This window comes from Staurois parvus, unplaced genomic scaffold, assembly GCF_062004578.1.
Source record: "Staurois parvus isolate SC_StPar_1 unplaced genomic scaffold, SC_StPar_1.0 ptg000151l, whole genome shotgun sequence".
Lineage (NCBI taxonomy): Eukaryota > Metazoa > Chordata > Amphibia > Anura > Ranidae > Staurois > Staurois parvus.
The window spans coordinates 8,785,320-8,811,419 of record NW_028317947.1 but is presented as its reverse complement, the minus strand read 5'-3'; the positions used below and the strand labels follow the sequence as shown (position 1 = coordinate 8,811,419).

Here is a 26,100-nt window from a genome sequence, read left to right as displayed (position 1 = left end):
TGTTTAAGGTTCCTTGTCCCCTAGGGGTTGTATGGGTGGTTTGCCTGGTTGCTCCAGTATTGTTTGGTTTGCCCACCCTTCGTTGAGACCCTGCTTTGGGACATCCCTGCAGTCAAAAATAAAGAGCGGTTTCCATCCAAGAAAGTAAGAGAACAGCATTTTTTGTTACTCAATGTAAAACCCCTTTCTCTGAATTAATTATTGAACACAGCACCCACCCCTCTATTGGAGTTTTTGCTTCTGACACTGCTTTGTTATAAACTGGATTGCCTACAACAGATGGGGTGTATACCAGAGGGGACTGCACATAGGTGTTGCTGTGTTCTTTTCTGTTTAGTGGTCTACTCCTGAAGGTGGGGCTGTAAAACCCTAGGGTCCTGAATCAGAAGAGCTGTGTCCATCAATAAATGTAAAAAAAAGTGATTTGACACTGAGTAACAAAAAATCCTGTGTTCTCCTGGGGGAGTAGCAACATTTTATAGCCCTTCCCAATGAATTGTAAAGTTGTGATGAATCTACTTGCAACCACCATGAAATATCCAACAAGTGGTATGAGCATGCAGGACTCCTGCGGAAAGTAAAGGAAGAAGCTGATGAGCATGCAACAGTGGCCTGTGTGCTGTTTTGTTTTGTTTTTTTAACTTTTGCCTACTGGGCACTTGTACCCCATTTGTGCCCAGGCCAGTTTTCAGCTTTTAGTGCTGTCACACTTTCACAATTGTGTGGTCATGCAACACTGTACCCATATGAACTTTTTATAATTTTTTTTGACACAAATAGAGATTTCTTTTGGTGGTTTTTAATTGCCGCTGGGTATTTTATTTTTTGCACAAATAAACAAAAAAAAGCAAACAATTTGCAAAAAAAATAAAGTTTTGCTTTGTCTCTATTATAAAATTCTGCAAACAGGTAATTTTTTTTTTTTTTTTCTGCTTCACTGATGTGTGTTGATGAGGGTGCATGGATGGGTGGCACTGATGAGCAGCACTGATAGTTGGCTCTGTCTGACAGCACTACTGGGAGGCACTGATGATCGGTGCCGATCTGTTCTGTGACAGCTGTCTGTTATCGTAAGTACTTTCCACTTGCTGTGACCGTGAGGAAAGTACTGCCGATAACCAACAATTGTATTTACTACATGATCTGCTGTGTCATTGGACACAGCTGATCACGTGGTAAAAGGCCACTGTGATTGGCCTTTTACTTCATTGCGTGATCAGCTGTGTGCGTAAGACACAGAGATTGCCGGGAGGGCGCATTCTGGAAGGACGTCATGATGCCCTCCCAGAACTGGATAACCGCACTGTAGCCATCATTCGGCAATAGCGCGGTTAGCAAGTGATTAAACAGTCCTTAAATCAATGCATATAGTATGTACTAATGTACTGTTCTTACTCCTTTCAACAGAGTTGGACCGATAACATGTTAAATGCTTCTGAATCGAAGATTAAATCATTTGATGGAGAGGATTACACCTGCATCACTTTCCAGCCAGACCTTAGCAAATTCAAGATGCAGATTTTGGACAGGGACATTGTGGCTCTGATGTCTCGGAGAGCTTATGATGTGGCAGGCTCTGCCAAAGGAGTGAAAGTCTTTCTCAATGGCAAAAAGCTTCCGGTAGGTGGTGTTCATATTCTCCTAATGTCTTAGTTGCATTTCAGGCCTTTTACTTTGGTTTTAATTAAATGTGTGCCCTTCAGGTTAATGGCTTTCGCAGTTATGTGGACATGTATATTAAAGATAAGGTGGATGAGACAGGGAATTCTTTGAAAATTATCCATGAGTTGGTGAACAACCGCTGGGAAGTGTGTCTGACTATGAGTGAAAAGGGTTTCCAGCAAGTCAGCTTTGTCAACAGCATTGCTACCACAAAGGTAAGTGTACTCCGGGTTTGTTCGTTTTTTTTTTCTTCTACTACTAAGGTAGTGTCTTAACCACTTCCAGTCCGGACAATTTCACCCTCTTCCTGTCCAGGCCAATTTTCAGCTTTCAGCGCTATCACACTTTGACAATTGTGTGGTCATGCAACACTGTACCCATATGAATTTTTTAGCATTTTTTTGAGACAGATAGTTTTATTTTGGTGCTATTTATTCACCACTGGGATTTAAATTTTTTTTTGCTATGTAAATGAAAGTCCAAAAATTTTGAGAAGTATTTTTCTTATAAAATTATGCAAATAAAAAATATTTCATCATAAATCTTGGCCAAAATGTATTTCGTTTTTATCTTTTTAGTAAAAAAATAACCCTAATTAGTTTATAACCAAAAATTTATTTTTTAAACATTTTTTTTTTACTTTTTTTTTTTTTATATTTGTTTTTTTGGGTTTTTTTTTACATACTGTCACCCTAGCAGTACAGTGTCACCATGATGCCACTATACTACTTGTGGGGGGTGATGAAGATTTTATTTTTTTATATATATAATTTTTTTTTTTTTTTTACACTGATTGCTTTTACACCCATAAAGGCTGTAAAAGCAATCATTTCTACTTCTCTCTGGCTGCATTCTTGTAGCCATTGAGAACTACTGAGTGAGCTGTGATTGGTCACAGCTTGTCACATGGTACAAGGCTGTTGTGAATAGCCTTGTACCAGGTGATCTCTGTGATCATTCACAGATTTCACACATAGTAAGCAATGATGTCAGAAGTGACATCTTGCTTACTACTCTGCATGTGATCACTGATTGGCCAATCAGTGATCACATGATCGGGACCTTGCACAGAGGTTCCGTACGACGATTGGTGCTCCACTGTGTCCGGAGGACACAGCGGGCACCGGATCGCGGTGCTGCGCGCTCCCAGGGAGCGCACACAAGCAGGGGGCGGGGAAGCCATTTATAATTGGCCACCCAACCCTGCACTGCCACCGTCCGGCCGTTTATATACAACGGCCAGACGGGAGGTGGTTAAAGAAAATACATTTTTTGTTAGAACAGGGAAGGTTTATCATTTCTGGTCAGGTTTGTATGGCCATCTGTATTCTGCTGGGCAGATTTCACCTTTGTGCTCTTCTGACCACGGGTAATGTGCGCATGCAGGCTGCAGTTGTTTTTCATTCGTACTTTAAAAAAAGAAAAAAAAGTCTGTTCTATACTATTGAATGATTTTGCTCAGTTCCTCACTTGGGGACTACACGGGAAGCATAGAAATATGTCTACAGAAGCGGCAATAAGAACTTGAAAGGTTCTTACCCAACTCACCCAAAATTCAAGTTCTGTCTGGTGTTGTAGTTTAATTTAACCATGTGGTGGCCATATTTAACTGCGTTGATTCCGCTCAGGTAATGATTTAATATTTTCTTACCAGGGCGGTAGACATGTTGACTATGTCGCTGATCAGATAATCACCAAAATCATTGATGTTGTAAAGAAGAAGAATAAGGGTGGAGTGGCTGTTAAACCTTTCCAGGTATGTACATGGCCCATTTGCAGTTGAAAGTTGTTCCCAGAAATGTTGTGTTCACATTCTGAGGTCTGTAATAAATGGATATTTTCTCCCAGGTGAAAAACCACATGTGGCTCTTTGTGAACGCTTTGATTGAGAACCCAACGTTTGACTCCCAGACCAAGGAGAACATGACGTTGCAGTCCAAGAGCTTTGGATCTAAATGTGCACTGTCGGAGAAATTCGTAAAAGCTGTAAGTGTTGGGGGAAAATGTAATCTTTTAACAAAATGTATAAATTGGGTGATCAAGTGATATGATGGACCCGTTTATGTTCGCCTTTGTGGGAACTGTGTTTTTGGCAGTCTGGACTGTAAAATTGATTTTTACTTTTCTTGGCTAAGAATGCATTGCATCCAGTGACAAATGTCCTGTTTCTTTTACTATGTGGTATGTATGCTGCATACAAAGTTTGCAAAAAAGCACAACATCGTTCAGTTCATTATTAAAACTCTGTACAGTGAATACTTAAGGAACCTATATAAAATGACAACATGAGCTTCCCCATTGGATAGTAAATTTGGCATAATATGCTCTGTGTATTCTGCTACGTCTTTGGTATAAAAATCACAATATGTGTATATTTCTAGTACTTGTATAGCGCCGTCGGTTTTACGCAGCGCTTTACATATATATTCTACATTCACATCAGTCCCTAACCCTCAAGGGGTGTACAATCTAAGGTTCCTAACTCACATTCATACATACACAGGATCCAATTAACCTACCAGCATGTCTTTGGAGTGTGGGAGGAAACCCACGCAGGCAAAGGGAGAACATGCAAACTCCAGGCAGGAGGTGCCGTGGCTGGGATTCGAACCAATGACCCTAGTGCTGCCCCTCATTTAGCTACTGTGCTGCCCCTCATTTAGCCACTGTGCTGCCCCCCATTAATTGCTTTGTGTGATAGTGTCTACAAAGTGGTGTGTGTATATATACTGGAATTTATGCAGCTTTTATTTTCTGACTGCCTATCACATTTCTTGAGGTGCTAAAATTCCAGGGCAGTAGACACCCCAAAGAGGCATGTTGAGTCCATGGAAGATTTCCTTTTTTTTTTTTTTTTTTTGTAACAATTTTTTTTGAATGACAGTAAAAAACCCCAAAAAAAACTATGTTGTGACGTAAATGATATATTGCTCATGTATGCCATGGGTATATGTGGAAGAACACTCCAAAACACATTCTGCGACTTCTCCCAAGTATGGGGATACCACATGTGAGACTTTTTGGCAACCTATCCACAAAATACAATGACCACTTTCAGGCTTTCAAAGGGAATATTTCCACATATCACTACCTATCATAGTTTCTGAGGCCCTAAAATGCCAGGATAGTACAAACACCCAACCCCCCCCACCCCCCAAGTGATTAGTTTTTGGAAAATAGACAATTCAAGGAATTTGATAAGAGGCATGGTGAGTATTTTGAAGATATCATTTTTGTCACAGGGTTTTGAAAAAGAAAAGAAAAAAGAATTTTTCTTTTCATTTTCCAAAAACTTGTGACAACAAATGAGATCTGCAAAATACTCACCATGCCTCCTAGCAAATATCTTGGATTGTCTACTTTCCAAAAAGGGATCATTTTGGGGGGGTTGCTTCTACTATTCAGGTATTTCGGGGCCAACATTTGAAGCTTCTGCATAACAAGCCTTTTCTGACACGTTTTGGTTTACATGAAAAACTATTTTTTGGTAGAAAATAATTTGAACCACCAAATAAAAATATGTATATATAATATTTTTATTTTTTTTTTAAGCAATGGCCCTAGAAAATACAATGGGTGTTGCAATTTTGTTTGTCACACAGTATTTGCGCGGCAATTAAACAGTACACTTTTTTTAATCTTCATGCACAAAAACACAATCTATTGCCAAATTGTTTAGTAAACTATAAAAAATTATGTTAAACTGAATAAATAGATGCCAAACATGGCATGCTTTAAAACTTCCCATGCAATGGCGTTAAACTTTTTCAATTTCCATAGGTGACGCTTTAAAAGCCTTTACAGGTCACTACTTTTTATTTACACAGGAGGTCTAGTGCTAGAATTACTACCCTCGATGTGACGTTCGCAGTGATACCTCACATGCATGGTGCAATCTGTTTACATGCCGACATGGGGCCGACGCTTGTGTTTTGCCTTTGCACATAAGCACGGGAAGAGCGGTGGGGTGATTATACTCCAGATCTCTCCTCTGCCCTTAAAGCATCCCTTCCCGCTGCTTGTAAAAACGATCCAGCAGATAATTAGGCACTAGGATTGCTTTTACATGAAAGCCGACTGCCAGCTGAACAAAATGATACCAAACAAAATTATGCTGCAGGCATCATCCCGGAATATCCACTCAAGTCCAGCAATGTACCAGTATGTTGCTGGTCCTTGTGGGGCATATATGTAACAGCAGAGAACATGCGCATATGATGAATTTGGTCTGTGGACCAATATGACCACAATTCATTCTATTTTGTAATGCCCATGTTGAGGGTTAGGCCCAAAAGTGTTTTAAATTCAGAAACGGTGATAGGTTGTCTGGCAAGAGGTGTGTGTGTGTGTGTGTGTGTGTGTGTGTGTGTGTGTGTGTGTGTGTGTGTGTGTGTGTGTGTGTGTGTGTGTGTGTGTGTGTGTGTGTGTGTGTGTGTGTGTGTGTGTGTGTGTGTGTGTGTGTGTGTGTGTGTGTGTGTGTGTAAATTGCTTTGGCCCGTAATCAATTGATACAAATCTTCAGTGGAAGACAGCAGAGGGGCTAAATGCTAGTGCTGGCAGCGAATGGGGCTGATCCTGCTAACAATGCATTTTTGGAGACACTATGCAAAGCAGACACTAGTATAGTTCTGTTTGTGATCAATATATTGATCTGTACAAACACTATACTAGTAATGAAGGTGATCAGCGACTTATAGCGTGAATGTGATATTGTGCGGGCAATCTAATGCTAGCTGACCCTGGCTGGGAGGGGAGCTTACAGACCATGATGTTATCTGATGTCGCTAGTGCCAGTAATACAGTGATCAGTGAAAAATTCTATATACGGACACTGTACTAATGGCACTGGGTGATGGGGTGATCAAAAGATTAAATGTGGTATCTAACGTATGCGTGTAACATGTGCTTTTACATGGTGTGTTGTTCTCTTCTCTCCCTGGACTGACAGAGGAGCAGCGGGGGCACAGGCGCGTTCACAATCCGAAATAGAATGTGACATAAGATTACGTTGCTTTGCCCAGAGCCGCTGCTTGCCTGATGTGGGCAGGCGGTCGGCAAGCGGTAAAAAAAAAAAAAAACCCAAAAAAACTAAATTTTTGTAAAAAAAAATTCTCAATACAGTGTTTTGTTTTGTTTTTTTTTTAATCCGTTTGAGGTTGATCAAGGGTTTTCTGTTTTTGTTTGTTTTGTTTTTTTTGTTTTTGTTTTTTATTTTATTTACACTTTGCATTGCATGATCAATGACGGTCATTGCTTGCTTTGAACTGTCATGAATGGGTTAAGTTGATGACCCTTCAATATAATAGTGATCTGTGATTGGCTACAGCTGGTCACATAGTATAGAGTGCTGTGACAGTGATTGATTGAAAGTCTTTAAGTTAAAATTTGGAATCATGTTATACTTACCTGCTCTGTGGAATGGTGTTGTACAGAGAAGCCCTTAACATCCTCTTCTTGGGTCCCCCACCAACACTTGGCTTCCCCTCTTCGGTGTACCACCATAAAAAGCCCCTGTCTATGTGGGTGCACATGCGATTTTGTTTCCTAGCCAAGCTGTGTGTGTCTATGGGCACACACCGTGCGGCTCAGCCCTGGAAAAGAGTAGCAAGTGATTTACTATGTGTCCAAGAAATTTGCCATGCTAGTTATATCCACAATAGTTAGGGTAGTTGTGAGCGTGTTATTTTTTTTTTTTTTATTCTCATGTTTCTATGTTCTTTTTTAGGCAACAAGCTGTGGCATTGTGGAAAGCATCTTGAACTGGGTAAAGTTTAAGGCACAGACGCAGCTGAATAAGAAATGCTCTGCTGTGAAGCATACGAAGATTAAAGGCATTCCTAAACTTGATGATGCCAATGATGCTGGTACATGTCACTAAACCCTGGGGAATAATCCTGCTTTGTGTTTGGGGGGGGGGGGGGGGGGAGAAATTCCCTAGAGATTTCCCCTAATTTGCAAGGATTTCCTCTCCCTTCCTGTTTTGGCTATGGGACAGGAAGTGAAGGTAAATCTTCCCATTGGGTGCAAATAACTTTCATGGGTTATTATTATTATTATACAGTATTTATAAAGCGCCAATAGTTCGCTCAGCGCTGTACATTACAAAAGGGAGACAGAACAATACCAATACAATGCAAAACATGGGGGGATCAAGGGCCCTGCTCTTTCGAGCTTACAATCTAGGATATAAAATACATCTCACAATCCAAACCCCCTCCCATATGTAAATAGAAAAGAAGTGTCTAAACATATCTGGTTTTCCTGTTACAGGTAGCAAACTCTCCAGTCAGTGCACTCTCATCCTGACTGAAGGAGACTCAGCCAAGACATTGGCTGTGTCTGGCCTGGGTGTGGTTGGAAGGGATCGGTTTGGTGTTTTCCCACTGAGGGGTAAACTGCTCAACGTTCGGGAAGCCTCACACAAGCAGGTAAGCAGTCTTGCCTCTTTTATTGGAACTACAATTAGCTTTCCTGCTTTGCAGCATACGGAATCTCCTGTATAGTACTTTTGAACACAATGGGACGAATTGCATCTAAACATTTGCTCATAAGCCATATAGATGATTTCTATTATACCCCCAGTCCAGATAGTTGTGTAAACTGGGTCCCTGGTGGGAAATGGTAGCACAGTCAGTACATACTGTAGATTTCCTTCAGAAACTTATTTGCTTCCCCAAACACATTTTACTTTTTGTTGTCTGTTTCTTCAGGCACAGATGCCTAAAGAAAACCAATCTGACTGCAAACACAGTTGTATCAGTTCCCCCACCCATAGGATGTCATCTGATATTGCAGATCCAATGATGGATACAATTGTGGAATATAAAATCAGACCATATTCTAAACACTTTGGGTATTTTATAGTTAATAATAATAAAAAAAAAAGTTTGTGCTGATTGGTCTATAAATTTCAGATTATGGAGAATGCCGAAATAAACAACATTATTAAGATCGTGGGTCTGCAGTACAAGAAGAACTATGAAGATGAAGAATCTCTGAAAAGCCTTCGTTATGGAAAGATCATGATTATGACAGATCAGGTGAGGAGTGGGATATGACTTCTCAGGCTGACTAGATCTGGTCATTGTACCCTTTCACCTAATTCTGTGTTTTTGTTTTTTTTAAATAAAGGATCAAGACGGTTCCCATATTAAAGGCTTGCTTATCAACTTCATTCACCACAACTGGCCCTCTCTGCTGAAGCACAGCTTCCTGGAAGAGTTCATTACTCCCATTATTAAGGTGTGAATCCTCTTTCTTTTATGGCAATACTTGTATAACGTTTATACGTATCTGCAGAAACCTATATGTCTCAATTGCTGCTTTCCACACAGGTTTCCAAAAATAAGCAAGAACTCTCCTTCTACAGTATCCCCGAGTTTGAAGAGTGGAAGAACAACACTGAAAGTCACAAGACCTGGAAAATAAAGTACTACAAAGGTTTGTTCTAAACCCTGTGTGGTAGTGCTCAGCAGGCAAGTAAGAACCAACTTATCCCATGCTGGTGGTGGTGGAGTATCACAGTGGTGTGGACTTATTTCCTCTACTCGTCACCCTTGTAAATACTATGTACACCAGGGGTAGCAGTCATTTTTGTACACCACTATAAACTATAGATTGCCCATAATGGAAGTAGTAAATTCTTAACTTTAACCCTTTGAGGACCAAGGGATGTATTTGTCCCATGTTTTTGATTGCGTGTATTATCTGATTAAGAACTTAAAACTTTTTTTTTTCTTTTTCTTTTTTTTTGGTTTGAGTCAAAATATTCTTATCAACAAACAACAAATGGATCTAGCATTTTGCCAATTATTTTCATGAAATGGCTTAGTTACAGCAACTGAAGTGTACAAACTTTAAAAACAAAAAAATTGATTCATTTGGTGTTCCAAAATCTTAGTCCTCAAAGGGTTAACGTTTTATCCTGTGACCACTGAAATATACCCGCTTTTGTTGCACTAAACGTTTAGTACAGTGTGACACGGGGCCAAGCAATGCTCATGCCTGTCCCTTTTCGCACCAGTGGAAACCTACCCTAGATGAGCGCAGAATCTGATAGGTTACTTTTTTTTTTCTCGCATTACACTTTAACCCCTTGCCGACCGCAGATGGCCAAATGACTGCTTCACTGCGGCCGGCCAATTATGGGAGGACGTCATATGACGTCCTCACAGAACACGCTCTCCTGCGCGCCTCCGGGGGCGTGCACCCAGCGATCTCTATGATCACTGTGTCACAGCTGATCATGTGATGTGGTAAAAGGCCAATCATAGCAGCCTTTTACCACGTGATGAGCCGTGTCCAATGACCCACTAATCACCGGGAAATGCAATTGCCGGTTCTCTGCTGCACTTTCTTCACGCTGTCACAGCATGAGGAAAGTACTGCCAAGAACTGGCAATTGTCAGAGGAGGGATCGGCACTGATGATCGAGGCCCATCAGTGCCACCCAGATGTGCTGCCCATACATGCCAGCTCATCAGTGCCATCCATCCGTGCTACCTCATCAGTGCTGCCTATCGGTGCAGCCTCATCAGCGCACATCGGTGAAGGAGAAAAATTGCCTTCCTTTTGCAAAATTTTATAATAGAAACAAAGAAACTTTTTTTTTTTTTTTTCACATATTTCCTCTTTTTTTTTGTTTATAGCACAAAAAATAAAACACCTAGCAGAGAGTAAATGCCACCAAAAGAAAGCTTTATTTGTGTGAAAAGATAAAAATTTCATATGGGTTCAATGTTGCATGACTGCGCAATTGTCATTCAAAGTGCAACAGCGCTGAAAATTGGCCTGGGCAGGAAGGGGGTATAAGTGCCCGGTAGGCTAGTGGTTAAACTCATCCAAGTATTTTAGCTTTAGGATCCCATGCAGTCTTTTTATCACTCAAGGTCTCTAGTTCTCCACATTTCCCAGTGGTGCCATTGCCATTACAAGGCTAAAGGATATTCTCATGTTTTATGTGTTGTATTCTCCATAATGTGCAACCTAGCTGTGAGAGGACAAAGCTTTTATTGCCAACTCATGGTGGAGACACAATTTTTGGAAGGAAATTTACCCTTGAGATTCTGACGCAAGAAGCCAGATATTGTCTGTTATAATAAAATGGAACATAGTTAGCCGTATACAATGTTTAAATCTGCTCAGAGCTCCTGAAAGTCATGTGCAATTGTACAGTTTAGAGGAGGCGACAAAAGGGACTATCAAATCATGTTGAGAGGGGTTTTTGTAAATGACCAATAAGTGGGGAAATTGCCCCCTCCCTCCCCTTGTGCCTTAATTCCAAAACGGTTACTGCATTGACGTTCAATTTACATGTTCTTTACTTATGACTGATTCTTCTTTTAGGTCTGGGGACCAGCACATCTAAAGAGGCAAAGGAATATTTTGCTGATATGGCGAGACATCGAATTTCTTTCAAATATAGTGGCCCAATAGATGATGCTGCCATCACCTTGGTAAGAGGATGTTTTTGCAGCGGCATGTAAACTAGAATGTAGTTACACTGGTGGCCAAAATTGTGAATACCCCTTACATTTTTACAAACTTTTTCAGTTTAAAGTACTTTTTATATAAAAATCTCTAAAAATATAGCACGAGTAAAATTTTTAATATAGTAAATTAATGATTTAACAAAAAATCTTTTAAATAAATTTAATTTTGGCTGGAAATGTACCATAATGCATCTTGGCAATTATATAGCATAAAAATGATCATTTCAAGTTTGTCACAATGTGTTTTTTCAATAACTTGTTTGGTTAGCTTGAACTAGTGCCTGACACCTTCTAGACATTGACTCTACAAGTCTTTTGACATCCTCTTCTGTGATCAAATGATGCCAGGAATTGATTATAGCCTCAATGAGTTGAGCTTGTTGCTTGGATCCTTGCTCGAGACCATGCGTTTCAATCTTGACCACAGAATTTTGATGGGATTCAAGTCAGGGCTATTTCCAGGCCAGGGAAGCAGAGGAATTTTCTTGTCATTGAGCCATTTAAGGCATTTACGAGCTGTATGGCATGGAGCTCCATCCTGTTGAAGAGTAAATTCTGTGCTTTGTCTGCTAAATCGCTTATTGATGGGAACAACTTTGGTTCCAGGACCTCATTGATGTATCACTCTGCATTAATAATGCCATCAATAACCTGCATTCGTCCAACACCATACCAAGACATGCAGCTCCGTATCATGATGCTTTCAATGTGTTTCCTTGTTGCTGTCATGCACTCAGGAAGGCATTCTTCGTCTGACCTTCTCACATATTGAACACCATTGCTTCCGAAAATAGAAATTCATGTTTCATCACTCCAAATCATTTTTTTCCAATCTTCTGTTGTCCAATTTTGATGGTCCTTCGCGCATTCGACTCTTTTCTTACTTTGCTGGCAGTTCAAAAATGTGTTTTTCTTGGTATTTGAGCTCTTAATCCAGCAGCAACAAGTCGACTTCTTACTGTTCGGTCAGACACTGACAGTCCTCCATCTGACAACACCTTGTTGATATCCTTGGCAGAGGATTTTCTATTCTGCAAAGCAAGTCTTGCAATTCTTCTGTCAGTTTTTGGTGTTGTAGCGTTTTTCTTTCCTCTGCCTTGCTGTGTTTCGATACTTTTGGTGTTTGTAAATCGTGCACACAGCTTCTGGACTCCGGATGCAGAAACTCCTTGACCCATTTTCCTGGCAATTTTGCGAAAACCATAACCTTCATTTCTGAATATTATTGCTGTTGCTCTTTTTTCTTTGGTGACCAGTCTGACCTTTTTAATTGATGGCATCATTCATTTCTACAAATAGTTATTTAAGTACATTTTAGGTCAAAACAGCACAATGTTATTTTAATTTATTTAATTCTAATATAATTTAAAAAATACATAAAATGGAAAATAGTTTCCTAACATTTATATAAAATTTCAGGCATTGCAACTAGAATCTCTGCTATGCAGCATAATGCTTTATTCTTACCAAATAATATAACATATACACAATAATATACAAACAAAAATTGGCAACATTTTCACCAGCTAGCTTTAAAAAAAATATTTTGTTTACCATTTGCATAGAATAGCTGATGTATGGAAGGAAAAAACAAGGGAGTAAGTAAAGATATCAACCAAAACTGACAAAATCAGAAGGTGTATCCACAATTTTGGCCACCAGTGTATGTGGTCTATCTACTTGTGCCTTTTTAGCTGCTATGAAGCACATATAACACTGTTACTCTGTTTAGGCCTTTAGCAAGAAGAAGGTGGATGACCGCAAAGAATGGCTGACAAACTTCATGGAAAACCGCAGGCAGAGGAAACTGCATGGTTTGCCAGAGGTAAGATTTACAATACCCCTCTTAGAGCGAAATTTACTCTTCCCTAGTTCTCTTCCAGGACAGTACAGGATACAGAAGTCGCCTGCAGTTCTGGAATAATGGAAATCAATTACTAGATAACGTAACATTTTCCCCTAGTCCTCTTCCAGGGCAGCAGGGTATTTCCCGTCCTATGCTGTCCTTGAATTTAAAGCGACTGTAAAGAGTATCTGTACCCTCCAAAATAATCCATACACATCCACTACCTAATGGCCCTATAATCTATTTCTTCATTAAATCTTATTGATATAACATTCTCTGTGAGCTCCAGAACCTCTCCTTTCCCACATTGCATCCATTTGTTAGGAAACGTGTGTGTACCCTTCTTATTTTTTTTAATACCAGTGTTTAGTTTCCATATAGATAGATATATAGATATATATAATTTTTTTTTTGTTTTTTTTTTTTTTTTAAATGTTTTTGTAAGTCTCCACATGGTTGAGTGTAAATAGAACATTAATCAGTTCAATTTTTATTCTTGTAGCTGGAAAGAAAAGTCACATGTTTTGTGCTATTCAAGTTTGTTGAACATGACTTCTTTCTCATCCATTGATGTACATATAGGAATCTTAAAATTGTCAGGTTATATGGCTGCAGATGAAGTTTATATAAAAAAAAAAACCACTTTTCTTGGAATCAGTTGAGGGACATGGACACAGATTTCACCCCCTCCCCTTTTTTTATATCGGTCTGATATGGCCTTGCTACACAATTAAGATATGTTTGCCTAAGGACTTTCTGGCAGATGCACAATACCTCCTGTAGGTGGCAGCATAACCCAACAGTAAGAATTCCTGTGTAGCTCAATGTACAAAAATGTGATTATCTTCTATTACAAGGTTTGGCCTTATCTGATCTTTTGTTAAGCCTTTGTAGTTCTGATTGAGCCTAGAGATATCATTTACACTCCTCATGCTGGCATTGGAAGCCCATGAACAAATCCACTAGGGTGCAGAACTGATACCATTTTTATTCTCTGCCTTTTAGTCAGCATTCCTAATACATGGAGAAACTATTCACGAACAGGTAACACCAGAAGCTTGCCTTGAAAGCTTACCTTTGACTGCTGTAACAGTAGGTGTGATTAGGGCGTTCCCAGCAGGCCCAGTGAGTCTTGCCACACTCCATTCCAAATATTTTATTTATTTTGGAAACTGTGCTGTCTGTTTGAAAACTGATTAGGAGAGTTGTATGTCACGTTCTGTGGTTGTGCTTTTAGTGTTCTTATAACACCTCCTTTTTATCAGTTCTTTATTTTGTGCTTTTTTTTTTTTTTTTTTTTGCCATCTTCAGGAATTCTTGTATGGGAAGTCCACAAAGCACTTGACCTACAACGACTTCATTAACAAAGAACTAATTTTGTTCTCCAACTCTGACAACGAACGTTCCATCCCATCTTTGGTTGATGGTATGTATGTGTGTTTATGGTCTAGCGGTTGTGCTTTATGTATTCATGACACTCCTAGTAAAGCTATACATTGACTCTAGGTTTGAAGCCCGGGCAGAGAAAAGTGCTGTTCACTTGTTTCAAGAGGAATGATAAGCGAGAGGTGAAGGTTGCTCAGTTGGCTGGTTCAGTGGCTGAGATGTCGGCATATCATCATGGTGAGGTCTCACTGATGATGACCATTATCAATTTGGCACAAAACTTTGTGGGTAGCAACAACATCAACCTCCTACAGCCAATTGGACAGTTTGGCACCAGATTGCATGGTGGCAAAGATGCTGCCAGCCCCCGATATATCTTCACCATGCTTAGGTAAGCTTTCTGGAAGGAATGAAGAGGAAGCAATGGTACAGCTTTATCACATAATGCATGTACTGTACATTACCTCTTACATGCTGCCCTCTTTCATTTCCAGCACACTTTCCCGCCTGCTATTCCCTCCAATGGATGACAATGTTCTAAAATTCATCTATGATGACAACCAAAAGGTCGAACCAGAGTGGTACATTCCAATCATCCCCACCGTATTGGTGAACGGCGCAGAGGGTATCGGTACAGGCTGGTCCTGTAAAATCCCAAATTATGATGTTCGGGAAATAGTGGGCAACATTCACAGGATGTTGGATGGAGAAGAACCCCAGGCAATGGTGAGGCTTGTAGTTTTGAATGATCAAATTGCTCAATTGTCTATACCCACATGTCAATGACATAATATATACATATCTATCTTTCTATATTAAAGGGTGTGATGGTGTTATGATTTCTCTCCAGATAGAAATTGTTTTGGATAGTGGAAATGCCCCATTTTTCCTATCTTGATAAATGAGGCACTTTTGTGTTTGCTCATCTGCTGTTCAGTTATGCTGTGAAATATGAAATGTTCTGTTTCTTGAACAGCTCCCAAGCTACAAGAACTTTAAGGGAATGATTCAAAACCTTGCTGCTAACCAGTACATCATTAATGGTGAAATCTCCGTCCTTGACACAACTACTCTTGAAATCTCTGAACTGCCTGTCAGGACATGGACACAGGTGAATACCAATAGCATCATTCATTCCCCTTCTTTTTTTTACCCCCCAGTTTTCTGTATGGTTTATAACCTGTAATATTGAATCTTTCATGCAGAACTACAAGGAACAGGTTCTGGAGCCAATGCTAAACGGGACAGAAAAGACTCCTGCTCTAATTGTAGATTACAAAGAATATCACACAGACACCACAGTCAAGTTCATCATTAAGATGACTGAGGAAAAGCTGGCGGAGGCCGAGGCAGCCGGTCTGCACAAAGTCTTCAAGCTCCAGACACCTCTTACATGTAACTCTATGGTAGGTTTGCATGCTGTCACTTACTCTCGACTTTTCAGGCCATCAGCCTCTGGCAGCTTATGTGGTTTTTGGTTAGGGTGCTGATCAGTGCATACAACACAATGTATGTTTTATGTAGTTATCAAACACTTCAGACATATTCCTGTGTCCTTTGTTAAAGCTGAGCTCTGGGATAAGCAAATCTTGTTTAAATACAAGTCGTGTGTAATCATACTTGGACCTTGGTGTCCTTTGTGTATTTCTTCCAGAACTATGCAGGATTCCAATGTGAAACCTTGCCTTTGTGCCCGGTCACTGCTGCTCTCTCCTTGTGCAATGGGACTGGACTTGGCTCCTTTCTGTACGTTTATGCAGGTAGCCTTGCAGTAAGTGTAGCTACTTGGTCCCTTCCATAGCACTGCTCTCTGCACAGGCTATGCACAGCATGGTGAGGTCATTGCTACTTTTACAAGTTAGTATCTGGGGTTACAAGGCATTTGGTACACACAGTAGTTTTTATATCCTTTTTGGCTATTGAGAAATATATTTGAATTCTTTTTTGTGCCCGGAGCTCAGCTTTACCTTTTTTTAAGTGCACACATCAAATCCCCCACCCCGAGCAACTCTGTCATTTATCTCCTTGAAGGCTACATAAACAGTCCTTTAAATTTGTATTCAGTTGGGCCATTGCATGACATAGTTTCTTGTCAATCTAAAGGAGATTGGTCACGCTTAGGTCTCTTCATTGTCTCATGTACTTTCCATAAGCCAACGGGGAGGGCAACATGCCTATCAGCTGTTCTTCCAGAAAGATTGAATCAATTTGGTCATTCTATGGAGAAAAAAAAAAACGTTGGACAATTAGGACTAATCATTTGACATGTTTTAAATTTATAATGTTTCTAGTTCTTTTGTAACGGTATTGAATTTTTAGGTGCTGTTTGATCATACGGGGTGCCTGAGGAAATATGAGACCGTGATGGACATTTTGCGAGAATTCTTTGATCTGCGTCTCCGCTACTATGGACTCAGGAAGGATTGGTTGTTGGGCATGCTAACAGCTGAATCCTCCAAGCTTAGTAACCAGGCTAGATTTATTCTGGAGAAGATTGAGGGCAAAATAGTCATTGGTAAGAGAATGGCAATACAAGCTGTGCTAAATCTTTTATATGTCGTGGACTATTTTCTAAAACTTTTCCAATTTTCCAGAAAACAAGCCCAAGAAAGAACTCATCCAAATGCTAGTCCAACGAGGATACGACTCTGACCCAGTGAAAACCTGGAAGCATACACAAGAAAAGGTATTACCTGTATGTTTGTATACTTTACTCGCGGACCAAGAATTGGCGTACAGCTTTTAAAGTCAGCACATGAAGAACTCCTTATGTACATATACTGAACATTTCATAAGCATTCATTTAGAGAGCTATGGATGCATACTGATAGCTGGTTCTTAATAGAAAAAAAGAATGTGTATTAACATGTTCCCCAGTCTTGGAGGAAAGCTGCTAGGCTGCAGCAACAAAGCCCAGCTAGCAAAAGTTCCCAGGTCTTCTTTTTTTTTTTTTTTTTTTTTTTCTTCTTTTAATTTTTTTAACATATACAGTGCTGGGGTCGCACTCTAAGCCCGGGTTCACACGTGTGGTATATCGCATGTGATTCACACAGGAACCGCACCGCATTCCTGTGCAAATTACATGTGAATTGTGTGCGGTGTGATTGGAGCCGTACATTTTGTATGGCTCAAATCGCACCGCATCCACACCAAAAAGGTGCAGGACCCTTTTTTTGGTCCGCACTAGAATCAGATTGCATGGGTATTCACTCTTATGCGATCCGATTGTGCACATCGCACCACGTTTTACGGATCGAATTCAGGGTGTTAATATACACATCCGCATCGGTTCGCATGAACTAGGTGCGATTCTGATGCGGTGCGGAATTCGCACAGAAAACCACTGCAAATTCTGCACTGCATCAGTGTGAACCCAAGTGCAAGTGTACAGATATGTACCGTCTCTGCACAGCTTCAAGGTAATGATGGCAGCACACCGGATACACTGCACTGATGCTGAATTCTGGTGTTTTACTAGTAAGGAAGGATTTTAAAAACTGCATACTTTTTTTTTTTTTTCTTTCTTTTTTTTTCTTCTTTTCTTTTCTTTCTTAAATGAGAAAGTAGTTGGTACACATGTGGCTGCAACATTTGTCCAAAAAAGATGCAATTCAGCAGTTGTGGGTCTGCAGTTGGCAGAAGCACAAGAACAGTTGGCTGATAACAAACCTGACATTACAAATGCCTAGCTACTGTATATAAAAGAAAATTATGAATGTTTGTTATTACAGGTGCTTATATAGCGCCATCAATTTACGCAGATATATACCATTCACGTCAATCCCTGCCCGCAAGGAGCTTACAATCCAAGGTCCCGAACATTCATTTATACATATATACACATACTAGGGCCAATTTAGACAGGAGCCAGTTAACCTATCAGTATGTCTTTGGGGTGTGGGAGGAAGCCAGAGTACCCGGAGGAAACCCACGCAGGCACAGGGAGAATATGCGAACTCCAGGCAAGTTCTGCTCTGGTTGGGATTTGTACCAATGACCCTAGTGCTGCTAGGCGGAAGTGCTAACCACTTAGCCACTCTGCTTTCTGAAAGACACGTTTTCCATCAAGTGAACAGTAAATTTGTTAAATTACTACTAGCCCAATAAATGAATAAGTAGGTGATGTGAGTTTCAGCCAAGTTTTGTATATGTAATTTCCATACAATAATTTTTGGACCTGGATTTCCTTGGTCAGAGATGCCTCCATATGGAATCCTTAACTAACTCTTCTGTAAACCATAAAACAAAATGGGAGGGGGAGGTCGGTGTATTTTTTTCAACTTTTGTAGTTAAGCCTTTTTGGCTACCACAGAAATTTATGGAGTGAACTTGTTGACAGCCCCTGGAAATTAGTGCCAGGAATGTCTACCACACCAGAGTGCCCTATATACCATCATTTATAGTTCTGTATCCGGTATATTATCTGTAGAATACTTTTGGTAGACATTGTGTCAAGTTTGTTGCATCAAATGCTACAGGTAGCGTTTCAATTAAAAGCTGCTATGGCGTTTTTGTTGCTTTCAAGCTGGGACTGTGAGTTAACGTTGGGTGGCTTTTGGAAAGTTACATTTTCCTACAATCCTAATGGAAAGCTAATCTATACTTGTGTCCTCTCACAGGAGCAAACTGGAGAGCTGATTGAAGAGGAAGAAGGTGAAGCTGAAGCTACTAATACCGGTCCAGATTTCAACTATCTCCTTAACATGCCCATGTGGTACCTAACCAAAGAGAAGAAGGATGAGCTGTGCAAGCAGAGAGATAATAAGGTCTGGTTCAGCGGGAAACACTTGTGTATTCGTTGCAGATTTTTTTTGCCCCTTCCATTTGTTTTTTTCCTACACATTGTTTGCCCACAATGATTTAATCTCCATAATGGGTAAAAAAATAGGTTCTGCTGTGGAGGATATCCCTTGTATCAAAACTACATATGTAACCGATTGAGGACATTCATTAAAGTAGATTGTGCAAAGATCTGCTTATTTATGGGCATCACTACAGATTTTCAAAAAGAATACTGGATGGATAAATGTGGACAGTACTTGCCATCCCTGCAGTTGCTTTGCCAAAATAGTTTGTGAATGTCAGTATCTGCACTAGGATGTGTTGGAACATAAAGGCTACCTGTGCTTGGCACCCCCTCACTGACATTGCTGCTGGCTGCCAGAGCCTGTGTGTTCAAATTCTCCCTGCTTCCCTTTATTATGATCTACACAAGTTTTCAGTGATTTTACTTGTTTGTTCTTCAGCCTTGCACCTTTTCCTCACATTCTTCTTTAGTATACCATTGCTATTCTTATTCCATTAATAACAATATTTCTCTGTTGTATGTCTAACGGCGTCTCCATATCCATCACTGTAGGGTTATGTTTCTGCTCTCAGATAATGAACATTGGCAAAAAAAAGACCGTAATCCCCTCCCAGCTAGGCACAGCCTCAGGTTTTTACCAGTGTGATGGTCGTGTGCAGTCTCTTCATACCCATTTTTATATTTTTCTTCAGATAGCATTTCTTAGGAAACCTTGTTGGGAACAGGAGAATTGGTCTATTAGGATATGTTGCCTACAGCTGTAGGACCAAGAGAAGCAGTACCCAGTCCCCAAAAATGTATGTGCAGGGATGGTCTAAACTGTTGCCGTGTAGCACCGGATCCTATGCAGTTTTCTATTGCCTGGTGGACTGGCAAATGGATGGTCCAAGGTGGTGATCCTGAGCCAGACATTTGTGTCCCTGAAGGCCCTAGTGGCGTGCCAATGCGTGAAGTTTGAACCCCCTGGGGACTCTGTAGTGTAAAATGGTGACTGCTTCTGATAGGGGTACTGAAAGGGGGGGGTTGAGGTGTAGCTTTGTTTACCATGTCCTCTGTTTCTCTCTCTATGCGGTCCTCCAAGGGGGTTTTCTTTTACATTGCTGCTGCCGGAGACCTACACCACAGAAGCAGTGTTCCATGTGAGGCAGGTTGAGAAGCACTGGCACCATCTGGCGGATTAAGCTTTCTGCCTGCTCCTACCTGGATCTATAGTGCTTGTGCAGTGCACCTGTGGCCACGACAGTATGGCGGAGCTCTCTTGATGCTGTCATTTTGGACTCTATATCTATGTGCTCCGCAGAGGAGGAGCGGCTGCCTTAAGCGCACAGAGCACTTTGGTGTACGCACACTAGGGGAGACTGTTCCTGCTTTCCAAGTGGATCACTGGCCTAAAAAGACAGTAACCCATTTTCTTCTGTGGTGTGGTTCTACCAATTGAGGGTGATAGTTTGGTGGGTGTTAATACTCTTGCCTCTCCCAGCTCAATATTTTCAGCAGACCACAGAAGTGGTGAAAATGGGGGAGAAGGTTCCCAAATTCCTCTTATCAGATAAGGGAGGAACTTAGCTGGAGCTCCCCTTTCAAAAATTCTTTTGGGAAGTCGGTTGGGTGTGTGTGTGTGTGTGTGTGTGTGTGTGTGTGTGGTTTTTGTGTGTCAAGGGAGGAATTTTACTTTAGCTATTTGTTTACAACACGTTTCTGGAGTCCTGTTTAGACCAATTGGATCGCAAACAGAAATGTTCTTTCCCCTGCCACACCCTGATGGCTGAGGAAGCTAAGAAATCACTAAGAACATTTCACAGTGTGGTAAATTGGCAGGTGGGCTTCCCCAGCAGAGGTCTGAATTCAGGGGAGTGGGCTTTTAACCTGGAGGCTGCTGGAGACAGGGGTGTGGATCTTCTAGCATCCAGGTTCATGCAAAACTGGACAGAATTGTGTCCAGGATCAGGCACCTTCAAGCGTTTGCTATGAAACCAGTTTTCCCTAATTTATGCTTTACCTCTGCTGCCAGTCGCCTGCAACTGGCAGCATATTGCCATCGTAATGGATGTCAAGATGTCCTGTGATGTACTTCAAAATAGGATTTTGCACATAAATAAAAAAAAAAAATGTTTTCTTTCTTTGTTTTTCATGTGGAATATTTCTCCCCTCACATCTAGCTTTATATCTATTTCAGATCACAGAGCTGGAAGATCTTAGGAAGAAATCTCCCTCTGACTTGTGGAAGGGTGATCTTGCTCTCTTTATTGATGAGTTGGAAGTAAGTCAAGTTGGATAACCCATAAAGCTGTAACTACACTTTAAAGCATTTAAGCTCAATATTTACAGAGAGCCATTTGCAGAACCTATCCTTTTGGGTTATTTTTGTAATTAACAGCCATTTTTAAAAAATCTTTATGGGACCATCTAAAGCACCAGTAAGATGCATTTTCTGTCCATTAGAGTTCTCAAGGTTTCTTAAAGCAGCCATTAAATCTAGTCTGGAATGTTATGCAGAGATCTTACGAGAAGAGCTGAGCTACCACTTTGCCTGCTAGCAGCTTCTTTATTTATTTAAGGTACTTATATAGTGCTGTCAATTTACGCAGCGCTTTCCATATATATTGTATGTTCACATCAGTCCCTAACCCTCAAGGGGTGTACAATCTAAGGTCCCTAACTTACATTCATACATACACATACTAGGGCCAATTTAGACAGGAGCCAATTAACCTACCAGCATGTCTTTGGAGTGTGGGAGGAAACTGGAGTACCCAGAAGAAACCCACGCAGGCACAGGGAGAACGTGCAAACTCCATGCAGGAGGTGCCATGATCGGAAATCGAACCCATGACCGATTTACTGCAAGGCAGACGTGTTAACCACTAAGCCACTGTGCTGCCCATCTTTAAAGGATAAGTTCACCTGTTTTTAGAGTGGAACATGTTACATGTTTCCAATGCTGCAGCTTCCGCCCGCTGCTCCCCCCCTCCCTGTGACATAAGTACAGGAGAAATTTCCCACATTAGCTGTTTAAAAACAGCACAGCCATGCGGGCCTCTGTCCATACAGCCGTCGTTCATTCAGTGTTCTGTGAATGAATGAACTACAGCAAGTCCTTGACAGCCTTAGTGGCTGTGGGCTTGTAGTTCTCAATGAACTTCCATGGTACTGTGGAAGAGCGCTGTTGTAGTTCAATTCTTCCTGTCAGTATATCTCCATGCCCATTCATCCTGTACAGGAAGCAGATATTCTGACAGGTCTGCAGGAGACCTGTATGGTACCAGTGATCTGATTACTGGAGCAATGCTTTCCAGGCTCCTGCATCCAAAATAATAAATGCTAATTTTTTTGAACCTGCAAAAATGATAGCCAGCTCCAGGTGTTCAAAAAAGGCCTGTTTATAATGGTTAGCAGGAAAGTTACAGGCCCTCCCTCCTCCACTAAAAGTATTGCTCTGGGTTGCAATGTGGAATATTTGTAGGAATTGTGGTCTGATTTTAAAGTGTATGGCAAGGCAAAAAAAAGTACATCTACGATACAAGCACATTACTTGCAAAGCATAGGTGCTCATTGTTCTGTAATGCAAGGTAGGAACTGGAAGTATTGCTTGAATAATTTTTTTTTTTTTTTTTAAGTAATTTAGCTTCCTTCAGTGATTTATTGTTCATTACCTTCTCTTTTGCTTGGCTAAATTCCGTTATTGATTTGCTTCCTTTTTATTCTCTCTAGCGTGTTGAAGAGAAGCAGAGGGAAGAGGAGGCCTTTGCTATCCAGGGCAAAGTGGTGAAGGGCAAGAGCGGAAGACCACAGATGAAAAAGCTGCAGCATCAGGAGACCTTTCCATCGCCTCATGGAAGACGTGTCATTCCAAGAATTACAACAGCTATGAAAGTTGAGGCCACCAAGAAGATTAAAAAGAGAATCAAGGTATTAGTTACAGGTTTTCAGAAAATATCTGTCAGTAGTTCATATGATTCAGTGACTTGTTAAAATCAAGCATATTGGTCCATTTTTAGCCAATAATTTGACTTTAGGTTGGTGCAGTCAGATGTTTAACTCCTTGGCACAGAGGGCACACAAATATTCGGCGGCTGGGCCTCGGTGCTGCATATTTTCATACCCAATGTAAACAAAAGATGTGCCGAGAGCGTGCTCCCGGTACATTCTCCAGAGCCGCACAAAGGTCCCTATCGCCACTTACGGTTGGGAGTTTGCCAATCATGTGACCGCCATGACAGCCAATCACGGTGGTCGCCTGACCATAAACCTGGCATCACGAAACCCCTAAAGAGCTAGGAGACGTCGGCGCCAAGGAGTTAAGGATCTGGATAAGTAAAAGAAATATATGGGACAATAAATCTCTCAAAGCCGTAGATGTTCTAATCCAGTCTTAAGCCTCTGAGAGGCAATGGATCTCATTAGGCAGCTTTCCCAGGAGTGGTGGCCAGTTCTTTTGCTTGACATAGCGACTGGGTGTCCAAGTAGGTAAGCACCAAATGCTCAATGTTTAAAGCCCAGATTAAATTTTATTCAGATTAAGTCACAAAAAGCCAATGTGTTTTGGGGTCCCATTTTTATCAGACTTGACACTGTTGAACAAGTGTATACTGGACAGGTAAGATAACATTGGAGGGATCCTGAGGGATACTTGCATCTTGAGCGATCAAGTCCTGTCCTTTTTGAACCTCAAAAATGCACCGGATTTTTGTGATGCAAGTGTGGCAAAAACTAAATCTGGACTTCATCTATTCTGCTTTTGTTTTTTTCCTCCTTGCCTGCCCAGATGTTTACAACAGACCTATGATTTGTTATGTCCCAACCACCACCTTTATCTCAAAAAGAGGCAAAAGGCCATTCCTTGTCTGACAGAGTGGAGGTTTATTGGGCAGCTTGTGTGAAGATACATGGCAAGTGTAGCTGCAGAGTTGCCTGTGGTGCATGTTTCTCATTTATGCGGATGATGGGTGAGCCTGCTTCTGGTGAAAGGGCGGGTGGGGAAGGTGAGCCCGCTTCTGGTGAAAGGGCGGGTGGGGAAGGTGAGCCCGCTTCTGGTGAAAGGGCGGGTGGGGAAGGTGAGCCTGCTTCTGGCGAAAGGGCGAACGGGGAAGGTGAGCCCGCTTCTGGCGAAAGGGCGAACGGGGAAGGTGAGCCCGCTTCTGGCGAAAGGGCGAACGGGGAAGGTGAGCCCGCTTCTGGCGAAAGGGCGAACGGGGAAGGTGAGCCCGCTTCTGGCGACAGGGCGAGTTATATTTTCCTGTCGGGTAATCTTCTATACAATGGCTATGGAAATCTTGTAGCTTTGGTAAGTCCTCTGCTTTAGGTGACAGACTGAGGTCTGTTCTGTTTGATCCTATAGTCAGTAAGGTCAGTTACAGTAACTTTCTGTTGTGTGCAAAGTGTTTCCCAGTAGATTGTCAGAATACTGATTCATTACAAGCTCTCTCATAAAGAAGTTCATTGCAGGGATCTGATCACAGTAGTTTTGGATGTAGCGCTGATCAGGTCCAGTCTGAGTTTAGTTTTGCTCTTTAAAATGTCAGGTTCTGATTGTCAACCACTAGATTTACTGTGGGCTCTATGACCTGTATTAGGGACCAGCCTGCCTGGAGCATGATGCTACAATGGGCAGCTTAGCCCTTAGCTCATCCGTAAGACACTTTCAAAGATGCAGCTTTATTGCATATGGACATAAATGCTATACATTTGCATACTAGTGGCCATTGCCTTCTGTCATAATTGGCCATTAGTTCTTCAAAATAGGCAGTATACATCTGATAGTATGGGAAGATCACAGCATATACATTTTCACCATGTCATAGGCTTCATAATGGTCCAATATTGTGTATTTACCCATAAAACCATTGTTTTAGCAACAACCTTGAAAATACTGCTTCATATTTGTTGTCTTTCTTTCTCCAGTCAATCTACTAAAAAAAAAAGTGGCAGGATGTATGTAGTTCTTTGTATAGACACCATGAAATGTGACCTAAGCTAGTTAAGGTTGTACAATAAAAACTGCAATGTGTTCTTAGAGTGAGGACATTGCCAAGAAGATGGAGTTTGGGGATGATGACGATACAAGGGATAGTCCAGGAGTCAGTCCAAGTCCAGAGAACAGTCCTGAAAGCATGAGCCTTGCTGAGAGACTGTCCAAGAAAGTGAAGACAGAACCAGGTTTGTGCCCTGATATTGCTGTACTGTAACATTCCTATTGAGATCACAAGTCCTTGCATGTTAATAAAGATTTGTTTCAACAACAGGTGCTAAAGAAGCTAAAGAAACCAAAGGGAAGAAGCAGTTGACTCTTCCATTCAAACCTATGAAAAAAGAACCTCAGAAACAAATGGACTCTGATAGTGAGTTTGAACTAGAAGAAGTGATACCGCGTGTCGTTCAGCCACGCCGGGCTGCTGGTAAGATTTTAAAGTTTTATTGTATTAGGTGTGGACGCAGCTACTAGTATTGCCTGATTTTTACTTTAGTCAATGGCCACCAACAGGCTTAACTAATAATTTCTTGTAACAGGTACTTTGTGGAGTTCCTTGGGGTCTACTTTACCAAAAGTTGTAGATTTAGTAAGGGGTTCATAACGGATCACATGTGTAGCACCATGGCAACTAGCAGATCTGACATTTCTACCTCATACTATGGGTGTATCCAAAGGTATCCTGGGTGCACAAAGATGGCTGCTGGCGTAATGACGTCACCACGTAACGTATCGACGCGTTGCATCACGTGTCACACGTTATTCTGATGAAGTCACATGTGCCTTACTAGTACTACGCAAATGTGAGTGTATCTACTGGTGTATCTACTTTTTGGTCTGATTACCTGTATTAAATTGTATTAAATAGTATTGCACTATGGAAGTATCTTTTCTTCTTTTATGGGCATGTTTTCACTGAGAGCTGGGCAGTTTCTGTGAG

The 26,100-nt window shown here is 41.0% G+C and overlaps 1 protein-coding gene across 3 annotated transcripts in view; it reads left to right on the top strand.

The window, feature by feature from the left end:
- Positions 1-26,100, top strand: part of TOP2A (DNA topoisomerase II alpha) — a 53,640-nt gene that overhangs the window by 19,225 nt on the left and 8,315 nt on the right. For all 3 annotated transcript variants that reach the window (XM_089674396.1, XM_089674395.1, XM_089674394.1), the window contains exons 7-29: positions 1,408-1,620; positions 1,704-1,877; positions 3,317-3,418; positions 3,511-3,648; positions 7,388-7,526; positions 7,933-8,090; positions 8,577-8,702; positions 8,794-8,904; positions 8,997-9,102; positions 11,008-11,117; positions 12,886-12,978; positions 14,311-14,425; positions 14,506-14,776; positions 14,880-15,111; positions 15,362-15,496; positions 15,591-15,791; positions 16,705-16,900; positions 16,980-17,071; positions 19,005-19,151; positions 21,369-21,452; positions 22,904-23,101; positions 25,207-25,348; positions 25,435-25,587. In XM_089674396.1, coding sequence (XP_089530522.1) covers positions 1,408-1,620; positions 1,704-1,877; positions 3,317-3,418; positions 3,511-3,648; positions 7,388-7,526; positions 7,933-8,090; positions 8,577-8,702; positions 8,794-8,904; positions 8,997-9,102; positions 11,008-11,117; positions 12,886-12,978; positions 14,311-14,425; positions 14,506-14,776; positions 14,880-15,111; positions 15,362-15,496; positions 15,591-15,791; positions 16,705-16,900; positions 16,980-17,071; positions 19,005-19,151; positions 21,369-21,452; positions 22,904-23,101; positions 25,207-25,348; positions 25,435-25,587 — 3,436 coding nt within the window. The remainder of the gene's footprint in view (positions 1-1,407; positions 1,621-1,703; positions 1,878-3,316; positions 3,419-3,510; positions 3,649-7,387; positions 7,527-7,932; positions 8,091-8,576; positions 8,703-8,793; positions 8,905-8,996; positions 9,103-11,007; positions 11,118-12,885; positions 12,979-14,310; positions 14,426-14,505; positions 14,777-14,879; positions 15,112-15,361; positions 15,497-15,590; positions 15,792-16,704; positions 16,901-16,979; positions 17,072-19,004; positions 19,152-21,368; positions 21,453-22,903; positions 23,102-25,206; positions 25,349-25,434; positions 25,588-26,100) is intronic.